Source organism: Halyomorpha halys, unplaced genomic scaffold (assembly GCF_000696795.3).
Source record: "Halyomorpha halys isolate HHAL.00 unplaced genomic scaffold, Hhal_1.1 Scaffold801.1, whole genome shotgun sequence".
Classification (NCBI taxonomy): domain Eukaryota; kingdom Metazoa; phylum Arthropoda; class Insecta; order Hemiptera; family Pentatomidae; genus Halyomorpha; species Halyomorpha halys.
Window position 1 is genome coordinate 157347 of NW_027107017.1, and position 16052 is coordinate 173398.

Sequence of the window (16052 nt, forward strand, 5' to 3'; positions counted from 1 at the left end):
CGGATCGATGGTTGGACAATTCTCTCGTAACGAGTTTACAGAAATAGTTATATGTGCGACGATCATGAGGATGTCTTGTGCGTTGCCATAATGTTCTGTACTGGCGCTTGGTTCGGATGAGGTCTTTGAGATGTTGTGGTAGAGGATTTGTCTTGCGTTTACTGGGGACATTGGGATGCAATTAAAGGCTTATTATTAACAGCGAGTACACATAAGTGGTGAGGATAGTGTTAGGATTGGTTGGGATGTCAGCTGTAGACTGTGTAGAGGATGGGACCGAGGATACTACCTTGAGGAATACTAGCAGGCTGAGAACATAGGGATGAGTAGGAACCATTGTGGTTTACTTTAAATAGTCTATCAGTGAGAAAGTATGTAGAAGTTAGGATATTACGGAATTTATTGAGCAGTTCCGGAAGCCAGACTCGATCAAAAGCCTGCTTTCCATCGAAAAAGACTTCTGCACAATACATGATTTAGTTAAAATAAATAATTTATAAAAGAATTAAAAATGATTTGTTTTTTTAGTTGTTTTTCTATTTATTTTTTCTATCACAATGTAATTTTATTTTAAAGCTTGGAGAACCATACGCTCATGAACTAAATGCATATTCTATTGTTTTTTTGTTGTTTTTTTTTTTACTAAGTAAAATGTTTTTCACTTATATGTTACAAAACTTCATTTTTTAAAACCATCTTACACCTCCGATTGATAATAAGATAGCCAAAGCAATGACCTTTCATTATCCAATGAAAATATTTTTTCCTTATTTTTTTAAAGACCGATCTCAATGAATTTCCCCATTTTTCAGTGATTGTCTTCTGGCAAAAAGGATGGAAAAAAGTACGAATCGAGGACTTGTCAACTGAACCTCCCGAAGAAGAAAGGGGATCTCGAAAGCTTAAAATTGAGAGCGGATCAGTCAAGAGAAGTGACGAGAATGAGAGCGATTCCCCCGACTACGAAATATTTTCCGATATCGAGCAAGACTTGGATGGTACATTTTCAACTTATTATCAAGATGGCGGTAATGGGCCTAGTTTTGTAGACGAATGAATTAAAAAAATGTTTGAAATTTGCCGAAGAAAACAAGGTCACATGTTATTGTATAATGTACCTCAGTTACCCGTATTATGTGTTTTATCATAAAATGAATTTTTTATAAAAATCATTGGTCATTTTTCGATGGTTATACTTCAAATACAAGGTCTCAAGTCTGTGAATAACAAACCGGCCAACGTTTCCTCAATTCTGTCTTCATGAGAACAAGAAAAGACAAGATCACATAAATGCTGACAAATAATAGTACATCTCACAACAATAGCTAAAAATGATCTATCGATTAGAGACAGCACCTCACTCCAAGATATCTCAACACATATCCGAGTGTGAGATATCTTGCTTGTGCTGTATGTGTGGACGTGTTATCTTTTGTATTGATATATGTGATCTTATCTTTTTCGTATGATGGATACTTGAATTGGCAAACGTTGACTGGTATATTATTTACAGCTATTTGTGAAACTTGAGAATTTGTTTTTGGAATTATTCAATTATAGCCAAACAGTTATCTTTGCCTCTATATTTTTTTTATTTTTGCTCTTTTTTATATTAATTAGTATTCAATAATGTGCGTACTAAGAGGTTCGACATTCCTCTAGCCTTCATTATGAAAGAAATATTATCATGGTTTCCTAAAGCATTTCCTTTCATGACTAATGTTTAAAAGGAACAATGTGTTATTACTATGCTTCAATTTATCATAATTTAAATAATTTTTAGTAATTTAAAGATAACTTGGTCCATTAGTTCCTTCTTTTATTAACTAAAATTGCATTGCCTCCTAAATATGACAAGTAGCAATCATGTGCTTGACAATGAAGATTCGGTTGTTATTAATAAATTTTTTTTAAAGATTTCTTCATTTTTGTTTGATTTTTAACTTCTGTTCTCAATCTCTTTAACATGAACGTTAAAATTCCACTTCTGATGACCCCTTGCTGGACTATTTACGTTGAATAACAATCCAACTAAAATTGTAAAATGTCTCTCAACACAATTATTCTTTTAAGTAACAAACATTTTTTTAATTCTGTTAATATTACCCAACTTAAAGCACTATATTTTAGTAACTGTTCATTGTGGAAGGTAGCTAGTAAAATTATCATGGTAGCATTGAATAACCCCATTCCATTGTAGAATTTGAATAGTCCTTGCACTGTACTAACAATATTTTATTGGTATACTAACGATTAATCAGGCACATTATAAAAAACCTAACTTGTCTCATTAGTAGAGTTTTTAAGCTTTATTTTGTTATTTTGGGTTCATTGTTTTACTTATGTCGATTTCAGGTGGCCCAAGAGAGCTTTGACATCCAATCGCATAATACAATAATGAAGCTATGTGCTAATATCGTAACGTAATCAGGACTAACAATCTAAATTCTCATTTTGGAAACGGGAAGTGATTTCGCTCTTTGTTACCTTTAAATCCATTCTAAAATTTTCTTATATAAGTCATTGTGTCCACATTGTTTCTACTGTCACTTAAATCCGAAAGTAAGCTTTATAATGAAGGGGTTTGCAGATACCAGCGATTTCGGTTGTTACATTTGTGTTCAGTCCTGGGCTTTCTTTAGGAGCCAGCTAAAGACTGGAGAAGGGGTCCTTTTACAAAGAGAGTGGTCTAGGGAAGACTTAAAAATAATATTATTGAAAATTATGTATCGGTTAAATCTAACAGGTTTATTGTACATTTTTGTATTACTTACATTATATCAATTAAACTTTGACATTATAAAAGTAATACCAAAATGTACTTTAAACCTAAGTTATATTTAACTTTAACTTAGGTTATGATTTTACCTTTACTCAAATACTTTCCAAGTATCAAAATGACAGAAAATAGTTTTCAAGGACATAATTTTTTGTTCAAGGCTTATTATTTTGGAAATGATAAAGAGAAATAGTTATAAAAAAAAAAAATAAATAATTTTTTATTGACCATCTTACTTGGCCAGTCTGGGTCTGTTTGTGTTCAATTGATAATAAAATATCCCGAGATCAAATTAGGTACAATCTTATAATATTTATAATATTAATAAATAAACAAAATTTTTATTTTCTAAACAAATCTTTTGAAAAACATCTTTGCAAATTATAACTCCGTTTGCTGGTTGATCATCAAGCAATATCTAAACTACCTACCGAGAGTTTGCTAAATTCCCTAGGTTTATAAACTTCCCTTATTCAAAATAAATTTTTTTCATGATGTTTTTCCACATAAGTGTTCACAAAAACTAAAGGAACTTGGTTGAATTTTAGTATATGCAGTGTTTTGTTTATCACTTTTTATGAACTCTATTTTACATTCACATTTATTTATGCTATCGGCTGCCCAAAATTCCATTACTACATTTTCTAGAATATCTCTATGTGTCTCGCCACCCCAAACTACACTGTATATCTCCTTAATGTTTCATCTGAATTTTCCAGTAGGTTAGTCAATATACGTATCGGCTTTCAACAACAATGACAATAACTAAATGTATTTTTAATATTTATTTTTTTTGTAGAATACAACTAAATTAGCAAATGCCTAGATAAATTATGTAAGATTTTTATTTTTTTTTTAATTTAATTAATAATGTGAAAGATTATTGGGTATTTTGCAACATATTTACAAAGTGTATTCTAAAAATTAAAAGCTCATTCATAAGTAAGATAAGCAAAATTAGTTAGCTTTTAACTGATTTCAACTATACCATAGATGCATCATAGATAATAGTTTTAGCACAATCTTTTGTCTACAACATGATACCATTTCCACTATTGCCCACATTCCTGGACTATGTCATCAAAACAGTCAAATAGATTTTTATCTTTATAAATAACGCCTATTAATTACCATGACAATCTGAGAATAAAATTTAGTTTATACAACTTTTTGGAGGGACTTGAATAACTCAACGAACCTTAAAAAGTGGAAATGAAGTGATATCTCAAAACAAATTTTTTTTTTTCCTCTACCTTTAAGTTTCAAAATAAAAAAAATGTTTTCCTATAATACTGAAAATTTAATGTCAATAACCCCTCTAATAGGAAGCAACTATTTCTTCATAGGATATGTGTAAGGTTAACAAATGAACCAAAATCTTGTATTATTTTATATTTAAAATCCAATGCATAAGATTAACTTGAGTTTCTTTTTATAATTTTTTTTTCTGTAAACTTCTTCAGCAGACTAAAGTATATAATAAGTAGATTTTTTTTATCTGAAAGGAAATGAAATCGAAACTAAAAAATAATAATTATTCTTCCTCTCCGTTGGGAGCATGTATGGGCGGAACAAATCCATTCCTGAAGAAATCTGGAAAACAAAGGATTCCATTCATAACTCACATGAAATAATTCTACCCTGAAAAGAAGTTGTGGATAGCGAAAGTTGGAACATTTACAAGGAAACATATTTTCCCCTCTTAATTAACTAAGAAACACATCATTATAATAAAATAGTTATCAGATTATGCAAATTACGAATATTGGGCCAATTCTTCATTCTCCTAATAATGGAAATATTTTCTATAATCCTGAATATTTCTTATTAATTAATATAAAAGAGAAAATCTCCGTAGGACACACAAAACAAGTGAAATTTTCTTCCTCAAGTTTTATATTACCTCTCTTTTCGTTAAATATCTTTGGGCTGTTATGGAGTAACGAGCCATTTCTCTCTGATTCTTTATCTTTTTGGAATGTCTATATGATATATGTTGTATTTTGTCTTCATATTTGTGATTTGATATCCTGAAGATGAATTGGCGAAACATCCATTGACGACTTTTTCCGCTGGTATTTTAGAGTATCCAAGCTTGGCGATTGGAATCTTCCAATAGTAATCCACAACAACCATCTTAATGCACTATCCTGTAAACTTAATAGATTTCTGTAGATTTCCGCTATTCCATTACAAAAGCGTTGCCCCCAGGAAACCACTGGCTCGTAATGATCCCCCTAAATCCATTCTTGCTAATCCTCTTCAATTCCTATTGAAGTGCTTTCTCCTCCTTGCATTCAACGTCCATTAGATTGCTACCAGTGTCTAGTTTCTCCTCAACACAACAATCTTTACCGGGGCCGTATTTAAAGTTTGGACGATCATAGGCTTAATAATCGTCTTTGTCCCCTCTTCTTACTACCGATGATCTTTCTTGCGATTTACTTGCACAAAATCTTCTTTATGATGACTATTTAATCACTGATGAGAATAATTTTTATTTTGGGTGTGTTAAGTAAATTAAATAATCAAAAAAATTTGGAAAATAAGTTCAGTCTCTTTAGTTGCATACTTATCTTTAAAGATCGAATGTCCTATAAGATAATTTTATTAAACCAACACCACAAAGATAGTTCGGGGCTCCTAATATATCAGAACTCTGAAATTTTCAAGGCTATATGGCTTTTATCCACGAATTTTAAGTTTCCATACCACTGTATAAAAAAACATAGATTTTTCCTCCTTATTTTGGATAATCTATACATAATTTTTGGATTATTTTGAAAGGCAATACTTGAAATTTTAAGGAGGGTTACTTTTTTTTTACTAGTTCGATTAAGAAAAGTTAAGTTAATTGCCCTCACAAAAAAGTATGTTGGATGTAATAACCTCTTGGAGTAATGTTTCGCCAAAAAAATCGAAGTTGAAGTAGGTTCCTAATTCCCCCAAATTTTGGGTTTTTTAAATTATTATAAGGGTGACTTCCCCCCACTGCCCTCTGACGACATTTCTGCGAACAAATTGATATTACTTGAACCGTACGCTTATATGTACCCTACTTTTTAATTAAAACCTTTACTGGACTGGAAGCATTAATATATATGCATTCTTTTTTTTTTTTTTTGAGAAATAGTAGTACAACTCTTAACGTTTATTCCAACGAATATAAAATTCCCTCCCTGACAGACCTCATTAGTCGTTAAAAAAAACCTCATCAGGAGTGCAATAAAATGAGTTGGCCAATAAAAAGGCAAGTAATCAGGTGCTAATCCTCAGCACACTGCTACCACTGGACCGACTTTCACGCGAAACGGGAGCAGGCACGAAAGGAAGTGATCGGCCTCGACTTCTTGTTAGGAAATGTAAGAAGTATATAAATTAAAATAGATCAAGTAGAATGGAGCTAAGTATAAAGTCACCTGTGCCTTCTACCGGCCGCTTATTTAAAAAGCAGCTTTTACCGGTTTCGAAAGTGAGATAGTTGCGGTGGAGCGGCGGCAACCAGCGGCAGTACCACTCTCGACACGGCCCACGATGGTTCCTCAGGTCTTAGTAGCTGGCCTCGCCGTCTTTACCGCGCTCTTGGTCCTCAGGACGTCCGGCGAGAGGGGTGTCCTCTTAGTAGGGGCTCGCGACGCTCCCTGGCTGGCAAATGGTAGGTCATAGTTTTCCTTAGTTTCTATTTTTTGTTTAATTAATATTCATCCTTGGTAGAACTAGGAGAAACCTACCAGTTGGGTTTCTAACCTATTGGACCGCTAGGATCCAGTAACTAGTCTGTTTGGGTCTGATGGAGTTTTATTGTTTTCCTAGTTTTAAAAACAGTTTAAGATACTTCCTTAAATAGATAGAAACAAGAAATATAATAATGAATATGATATAAGGTTCTGATAGATAATTTTAAGTTAGATAAATGAGGTATTTAAAAAACAAAAATAATACTGGATAATACAACAAGAATATATTAGTTTTTTTCATGGAAACTTTTACCTATATTAGTTTTTAATTAGGCTTTTTCGTTTTTGTATACTTATGTTATATTTGAACTAAAACTTTGAATAAAAAAAGACAAAGTTAATATTATACTTTTAAGTCAGTTCAAGAACATCCAAATATTCTACTTCTTCAACTTCTTGCAGTTAAAGAAGTCACTTCCCACGTTAAGTTACTTTTGGCCCAAAAGCATTTTTGCTTTTTTTTAGATAATTTCTACTCAGCTATTTTTATTGAAATATCGTTCTTAATACCGCATGATATTTAAACAAACTAGGTATGCTTAGGGACTGATTCAGATTTTGAAATAATTCAAAGATTTATTAGAATAAATCGTTTGTGTTTTAATGTAGCCAAGGTAAATATAGCCAACAATAACCTGAATTGAGCACTTTTTTCAATTTTCTAGTAATCGGTGGACTTCTTGCCAAGTGCACAGTAAACACCAATTTTTCTCTTATTTATTTCTTTTAATTTTCTAGGTTCTTCATTCCGTCGTGTTGTAACTATTTAAGGATTTTTGAATTCACTTTAAGAGGCAGCAAACGAAATACGATACTATTAATCACTGTAGCAATTAAAACCAAAATGTTCTTAAAACATTTTAGTGACTAAGTCATGAAAATTCCCTAAATCCCACTTGATTCAATTCAATCTAGCAATCAATTTAATTACATTAACTATAATATTATTTTAAAAAATGTATATCTTCCTTGTTTTCTAGGGCATTATTTTTTTTTTACTACATTAGCAGCATTTTACGTTTCGAGTTTCAATTACAATTCAACTACATTACTCACTAAATACATGTCGTACCTTCAATGGAATTCTGACATGTATATCTCAAAAAATATCAGACAAGTGATTATTTTATGAAATACTAAAATAAAGGAAAAGTAAATTATGATTCAACATTTTATATCGAACTATTAATAGTTTAATTGAATAAAAGGAAAAATCTATAATTAACTATTTGTTAATTTAAAATTACAATGTTAGGAGCTGTCTTTTTCATTGGTTCCATTGTTTCAGTTTATGGGAATGTCCTATTTGGAACAACTGGAATGACTGCAAGAAACTGGTTTTATTATTTTTTCTATTTAATCATTACCATACATCTATTTTAATTATTTTCGCCAATAAGAAATCAGTATTTTAAAATTCCTTATCATTATTTAAAACAATTTATTAATTATAACCAATTCAGTTTTGGAAGGGGTTTTTATGTATAGTGTGCAATGACAATTCATTTTTATTTTTAATTATTTTTCTATATTTTAGCCATAAAGATATTTATGAAAAAATTATGTTGATCTTTAAAAAAAAAAATAACTCTCTGCGTCTTCGAAAAATCCCTCCTGACGATTGTTTAGCACTTTCTCTTTGCATACCTTATCTTTGTACTTCTATTTGAAGAAGTAGAAAGTCGGTGTTTATTCAAATTATTCAACCCGATTTCGGGATATTATTGCGGCACTTATTCCTCGGGAAATAATAGCCACGTCTCTGAAGTACTACTAAGAGTTGCATAATGGACACAGATCTAGGCTGGGACAGCAGTACCTGGGGATGTTGCAAGGTTCCTCAGGGTCGTCTGCAACCACAAGATGTAGGACATCCTCCAACTGTAACATCTCTGGTCTTACCGGAAGTATCTTAGAGGAGGGGGTTTGGGAAACCTTTCAGACCTCCATCAAATTGGATTTGAGATAAAACTAACATCTTACCCAGCATAACCTAACACCGAAAATATATAATTTTAAAAAGTGTATCTAAATAAAAATAAATTTATGTTGACCGAATGCTTAAAAAAAATGTCGTTAACCCAAAAAGTACAGGAAAAAACTTTACAAACATGTTTTTCTTTAACTTTCACGCATATTAAATGCAAGAGGAGAAAGTACTGCAAATGTAACAGAATTACGATTTTTAAGTCCGATATACCAAATCAGGAAAAAGGACTTTTTTGAGAATCTAAGTCGAGTGACGAATGATCAAATTTTTTTTTTTTATTTATTTATTGATATTTACAACTGTATTCTAATTACAACCTAAATTACAACTGTGGTCTGGGGTTCTAGTAATCTCTAGTAATTCTAGAAATCTCTAAGGAAATACAGTTACTAGACCAACCGTCGTGCTAGGAGGTAATTTGGTCAGAATCTCACTCGACTGATTAAACAAATTTGTTCAGTGTAGTCTTCACTAACCTCCGGGGCTTCAAAGTTAGTAATCAATAATATGAAGTCAAAAAGAACAAAGATTTTTTTAAATATTTCAGTGGCATAGTTAAGTTTTTGAACAATCGGTAAACACCAATCAGTGGCTTTTGAAAATTTATTTATTTGTAAGTAAAAGCACTAAGTAGTTAACTTTTGTTTGGTTCCTCATCACAATATTTTTGGAAAAATGGTATTTAACATTTTTCATTTATTTATTTCTTATATTTAAAATTCAACTCAATCATTTTCTCTGTACCTGATTATAAGTATACAAACCTACAAATCAAAATGAAATACGGCATTACTCCTAACATTCCTGATGGGCGAACCGCGGATCTCGTAGAATATCAGCCCTTCTTTGGCAGATATTACATTTCCGAATATTACATGTTATTTTTTTTAAAGCAAACTTGTTCTGTAAATGGTATAGAAAGGAAATATTTGTGGGATTTTTCAAAGATTTTAAGTTTATCGAGGAATGTAAAAATTGATGAAACAAATAAAAAAAATTAATGAATCTTTTTTAAAGAAATATCAAGACGATTGAAAAGTAATAGAAACTCTGACATTTATCATGAACTCCCTCAAAGGAAAAAAGAAAATGTTTTAATTCAAAATTGAAATAGCAGCTTTTGCAATGTAATTGCTAAACATGAGGCTTCCATGGCATAAGTTTATGAAAGTCAAAAATATTCATTTATTTAATTTTCCTCTAAGCATATTGAATATACCTATGTCAGCCTTGAAATGTGGGCTAAAGCTTTGATTTTTACATCAACCTCAATTATTACACAAATCCTGTCATTTATTTTAATTTTTTATTTAACCTTAGGTTTATTTCGTATCATTGTTATCTTAATATTAAACAGTCCAAATTTGATATTTTTTATACATTTCCCATTCTTTACAGAAGAGTAATTTGAACGATGTTTCTCTTCGAATACAAGTATAATTAGTATTGTTTTTTTTATCATGTAACTCCCTTCACAAATGGTCTAAGACATTCATCGGCCAACTGATGATGCTAAATATTCAGTTCCATAAGAGGAGTTGAGAAAAAATTAATAAGAGCCATAATTAGATTTAAATAAAGTTTAAAATTCATTAAATAACCAATATATCTATATAACAATATTCTTGCATCTTCTTCCTTAGTTTTATACATTATAAGTTCTCATCGGTTATTGTTGGAAAGATTTTGCAACATATATGTCGAATGATAATCCTAAAAACACGAATTCACAACAGGTTGTGATAAAGTTTTAACAACTAGTGACTGTGATAAATAATTTTAATTTTGGTTTTAATGTGAATATTGACTAATTAGAAATTGTTGTAGAATAGCCTATATGGAGTTAGAGTTTTTAAATCATATAATTCCAAAATTGTATTAAGTAAATTGTCCCTGAGGATGGCCGGATTGGCCGAAACGTCGGACTTATAAGAAAAATAAAATGTGTTGAGACTAAAATGAATGGAAATTAAATTATTTATTTAAAAAAGAAAAGAGAGAGAATTTTTATCGTTCTAGATTCTCAATTGCAGCGCTAAGACTTGTAGATTTTGACTTTCATAAAACTTATGCCATGGAAGCCTCATGTTTAGCAATTACATTGCAAAAGCTACTATTTCAATTTTGAATTAAAACATTTTCTATTTTCCTTTGAGGGAGTTCATGATAAATGTCAGAGTTTCTATTACTTTTCAATCGTCTTGATATTTCTTTAGAGAAGATTCATTAATTTTTTTTATTTGTTTCATCAATTTTTACATTCCTAGATAAACTTGAAATCTTTGAAAAATCTCACAAATATTTCCTTTCTATATCATTTACAGAACAAGTTTGTTTTAAAAAAAAATAACATGTAATATCCGGAAATGTAATATCTGCCAAAGAAGGGCTGATATTCTACGAGATCCGCGGTTCGCCCATCAGGAGTGTTAGGAGTAATGCCGTATTTCATTTTGATTTGTAGGTTTGTATACTTATAATCAGGTACAGAGAAAATGATTGAGTTGAATTTTAAATATAAGAAATAAATAAAAAATGTAAAATACGACTTTTTAAAAAATATTGTGGGGAGAAACCAAACAAAAGTTAACTACTTAGTGCACTTACATGGAAAAAAATAAATTTTCAAAACGTATTTATGATTATTAAAGCCACTTAATTCAGATCTCTTATGATTGGTGTTTACCGAGTTTGCTTCATGCAATTGTTCAAAAACTTTTCTATGCAACCGAAATATTGTTAAAATATTGAGCCCCGGAGGTTAATGAAGACTAAACAAACCAAACAAATTTTTTTAAGTAGTCGGGTGGGATTCTGACCAAATCACCTCCTTGCATAACCGTTGGTCTAGTAACAGTACTTCCTTACAGAGTACTGAACCCTGATTAGATTTATTTAGATTTATATCCTCTAAATTGCAATTTCTCGAAATTATCCTTCTTGTGGAGATTTTTTTGTTGGTGATTACCTGTATTTCAAGATTAATTAGTTTTTGAGAATAAAATCTACAGGACGAGCTGATGTTGAAATACACAAATTGTATCCAGGGAGAGGTTTTCCACACATGTAAGTGAAGTTAGAAAGCATTATCTAATAAAATTTTTCTCCAAATTTGGATCTTGTCTGACTAACCGTTTTCGTAACATTGTTGTTCCATGAAAAATAGATTTACACATCATAAAATCTATAAGAGCTCATTAAGAACCAACCTCAAATTTCATCAAAATCGGATTAACGGTTCGATCAATTATGCCTGAACCTCAAATTTGACTACAGACAGTCATGAAACAAATTTGTTCCTTGGTATCTAAACCGCAAAATACGAGTGAAAATTTTCGTTTTTGAGGACTTATTCTTTTGTGCTTTATTTTTTTATTCCAAGTATCAAAATATTAATCCTCAAATTTCAGGAAAATGTTTAACTTTTTTTTTTTGTTCGGTCACAAATATTAAAATGATGAAAAATTAAATACCAAAAGTAGGCGCTTGTAATCTAGGATTAAATATTTGAATAAAACCATAAAAATGTAATGTAACAATAACAATAATTGAAGCTATTATAGTATATACAATTTTACCCCAATAAAACAAATAGAATATGAATAATCTTGGAGCGGTCAAAACAATTCAAATAGCAATAAAAATATTGCCTGCGTTTCGTCCCACTTTGCAGGGCTTCCTGGTATCCTATATATATATATATATATGAAGGAAAGCTACTAGAGAAGCTCTTTTCCTTCTGTTTGTATATATTTATTGATTCTAATAATTTTCTAGGAGGTCAGAAAAAAAAAAAAACTAGAGAAGCTCTGCAACTTTGGCTCATAATAGTTTTATTACTATTTGACCGTTATTTAATAGTTATTTTGACCGCACCCGGAACCCCTTCTTTTACAGGGATAATACTACAAATAGCCAGTAATTATCTCCAAAACAAGTGGAATGTTCTGCCTACTTATAATTTTCGAATAACCTAACATTTCAAGTTGATAAATTTAATTGAAGTGAAGAAATAATAATTTATAAGAAAGCCAGCGGACGACTCCTCTATACCAAGTTATCCGTAATGATGCTGACATTTTGATGGCACTGATTTTGACATTGGCAGTTATCACCCACACAAAGCCTGGCTAGGAAGAGATGACAAATCGAATCCACATGTGACCTTAGTGAACTGATTGCAAGTCATTTATCCGCTATTCATCTCTTATGATATTTACCTACTTAATAAATCTTAAATACAATAAAATTATTTAAAGCAAAATGAAAATTCGAAGGTTTAGTTCCTATAAACATATAATAAAAAATTATATCAGTACATTAAAAATAATCCCATACATCTAGAATGTATCTAGTTAAAATAATTGTTATAGTGAACAGATTGAAGTCCTATGTAATGTGATTTTAAATAAAAACTAAAATTGGAATTTAATTGAAATAACTCATTGCATTTTAATTTTTGTTTATAATTTTCGACAAAAAAATCAGTTCACAGCAAAGAAAAATCTGATAATTGATTAATTATAAGATTCGCTAAATTCGTTATTTACACGTTTTTCTTAACCCAAATGGGGACACATTTCAGTTTGTATTAATAATTTGGTGGAAGTAATAATTGATCACGTATTGTGAAGGGCGCTTTAAGATATTTTGTTGGATAGTAAATACGTACTTCAGAAGAGAAATTGTCATATTTAATTATCCAAGTTAACGCAAAGCTTAATTTGTAGATGTCAAAAAGAATTGTTTTCTTTATCCGATAAAAAAACAAAAAAAACACACATATTATTTAAATAATGTTTTTATAATTCCGATTTTTATTTTTTTGTTCATTTCCGAATTTCAGAATCAGAGTTTCATTGCAACTCTGGTTTTAAAGATTAATACGAAAAAGATTTTAGACCTCACAATTATTATTTATTTCTATTAATTACAGCTAAGTTTATCATTTAGAACTCTTATTTATATAGATCAATCCATCAGGCAGTGAAAAGCTAAAAAACATTTTTGGCAATGTTTCAGTGTCGAAGAGCAGAGTGGGCCAATTCGCCTGATTTTGTCATAATTTTGAGAAAAACCGTCTAAATAGAAAACTTTACCAAACTACCTTCAAGGTAGTTTTCAAGGTAGAATCACTACATTTTTTATATAAAACAAAAGATTTAATAATTAATTAGTTTTATCACTAAACAGTAAATAAATTAGTTAATAAACTAAATAAATTAGTTTTATTTTCAATTTTCACTTTTTGGACTTGCATACTCTTGTTGTCAACGCCTCAATTGATAAGTTTAATAACTAATTCTTTAAAAAAAAAAAAAAAAAAAAAAAAAAAAAATATTTTCTCAGAACTCAAAATAATTCTAATTGTCTATATTCATTAGTAGTACTACTAAAAAAATTCTCATGACAAGTTAATATTTGCTTAATTATATAATCCCTTCTGAAATAGATGATAAGTACTACAATGACATTTTTATTTTTTAAATTAAGAAATATTTAAAATGAAATAATACAATATTAAATTTTCAATTTACTCTTATAGCAATTTTTTTTTTGTAATGATGGAAAGTATTGTTTTATCAATTTATGGTGTAGTTCCCCTTATAAAGGGCTGAACTACTGACCGAAACTATAAAATAAGTTTTACTTATTTTTATTCCTCCCTGACCACACCCGAAAAATCTTCTCATAAAATATCACAACGCAACATAATGAAGGTGAATCTCTTTTATCTCGAAATAGAGCAAGGAGCTAGCTGCTTTCCACATCGCATGAAGTAATGGGAGCAAATTAAACTTTGAAATTTCTGAAGGGGTTCGTGCTTTTGATACTCCAATTTCTTCATTAATAATTTCAAAAAAGCTTGTATTCCATCAATGGTAAAATTGAATAGCCTGCATTTTCGTTTCGTCACAATTTCAGTTAATTTCTTCTACAATTTTACCTGAATTATTTAAGTGGAATATTGTATCAACTCAAAATAACTTGCGAGATCTTAGGTTTTTCGAAGTTTATAATTAATGATAAATATTTATTTATCCACAAAAATCGCAAAATATTTATTTAAATACGAAAATAGTCAAGTCACGATCCGTGCCCTCCACTTATCATATTGTTCAAACACATTGAAGAATATTTTCTTGAAAGATACCATAGCATCCATGGTATATCTTAGTATTATACTTTCTCCTCCTGGTACATACTATCATCCCCAATTTATTTACTTCATCCTCCAAGCCTGGACATTCTCATATATGACCATAATCCACTAAGACACTCAACAACCTCGAACATGTGCTTTTCCCATTCCCTATATCTGGGTTGTAGGTGAAGGGGGATCGTAGATATCCATAAATTACCTGTCCTGGTTGACAATCGCGGACCATATACCACCTCTCACCAGTCCAAGTAACATTTCCGGATCTAGTAAGTAGAGTTTTTCCTTTTTAGTTGATCGATTTGTATTCCAGACCAAGAATCGATAGTTGTCTTTTATGTGAAAGGATCTGCTAATATGAAAACCTTTTATTTTGACTTTTACCTCTTATTTTAGCAGCAGTTCAGAAATAGGTATTTCACGATCACAATGAGGAGAGAACTACTATAACGAAGTAGAAAAGATAAATTTTTCAACATTCAAGTAACTTCTACTGTCTTTACATCATTATCCAACTCTTTAAATTATTTCTTTTCTTTCATTGCTTAAGAATAGGTCTCATCATCCTCTTGAAGGGAAATGAAACAACAAGGACTGCGACAAGGCTCTGTACTTATTCAGCTACTATTTAGCATTATGGTTACTGACATTATAGTCCATATGACACCTATATCTGCAACTGAGAAACTTCTATTCGCTGATTGTCTCGTTATATGGATAAACATTAGCGGATATCGATGAATTAGATCCACATATGCACCATGTTCTACAGATATTGGAATAATGGATCCATAAGAAAGTGTTCCTTGAACCAACAAAAACTGGAATTCGAGCTATTTATCGTTTTCTCCGAGCCCCATGAAGTGATTACTGTAAACACTTCCAGCTGGTTGATTAATCGTAAATGTTAAGAGAGAAATCACACCAACCCGACTAATTTAAACAAAAAAAAAATTTTTCAGTTGAGTCTTGGACTGAGTTAGCCCTACATCAGTCTCCGGGAAACCATGGAATATGGATGCTGGACAAAGATGGGATCGTGGTTAAACCAACCTCTAAATTTTGGGTCTTCCAAGAGGTGCTAAAGAGATATTGACTGCTACTTAAACTATGGATATTATGGAATGTTTGAAGGAAAAAGTTGAAGTATATTATTGAAGTGAAAAGGCCTTTTTCCTTCTAAACTCCCTCATGGTGGAGCAGTTGTCTGCTGCCGAGTTCCAACGAATCACAATTACCTGCAGAAAAACTAGCATCGTTTTGGGATTGCAGACTTCTGGCTGCCTTCTTTGCTACAATAGAGGAATGGGAGCACTTTGACAAATATCCATCAGTTAAAGACTATAATTAAAGTTTGTTAAATACTGCAATATCATATATAAATAT

The 16052-nt window shown here is 30.8% G+C and overlaps 1 protein-coding gene across 2 annotated transcripts in view; it reads left to right on the forward strand.

Annotated features, from left to right (window-relative positions):
• Positions 1 to 16052, forward strand: part of LOC106686251 (perlucin) — a 177853-nt gene that overhangs the window by 122354 nt on the left and 39447 nt on the right. The window contains exon 2 of one of the 2 annotated variants that reach the window (XM_014429439.3): positions 813 to 998. In XM_014429439.3, coding sequence (XP_014284925.1) covers positions 813 to 998 — 186 coding nt within the window. Of the gene's footprint in view, positions 1 to 812; positions 999 to 6273; positions 6435 to 16052 lie in introns of those variants that run through there. The other variant, XM_067045361.1, reaches the window with a different exon arrangement.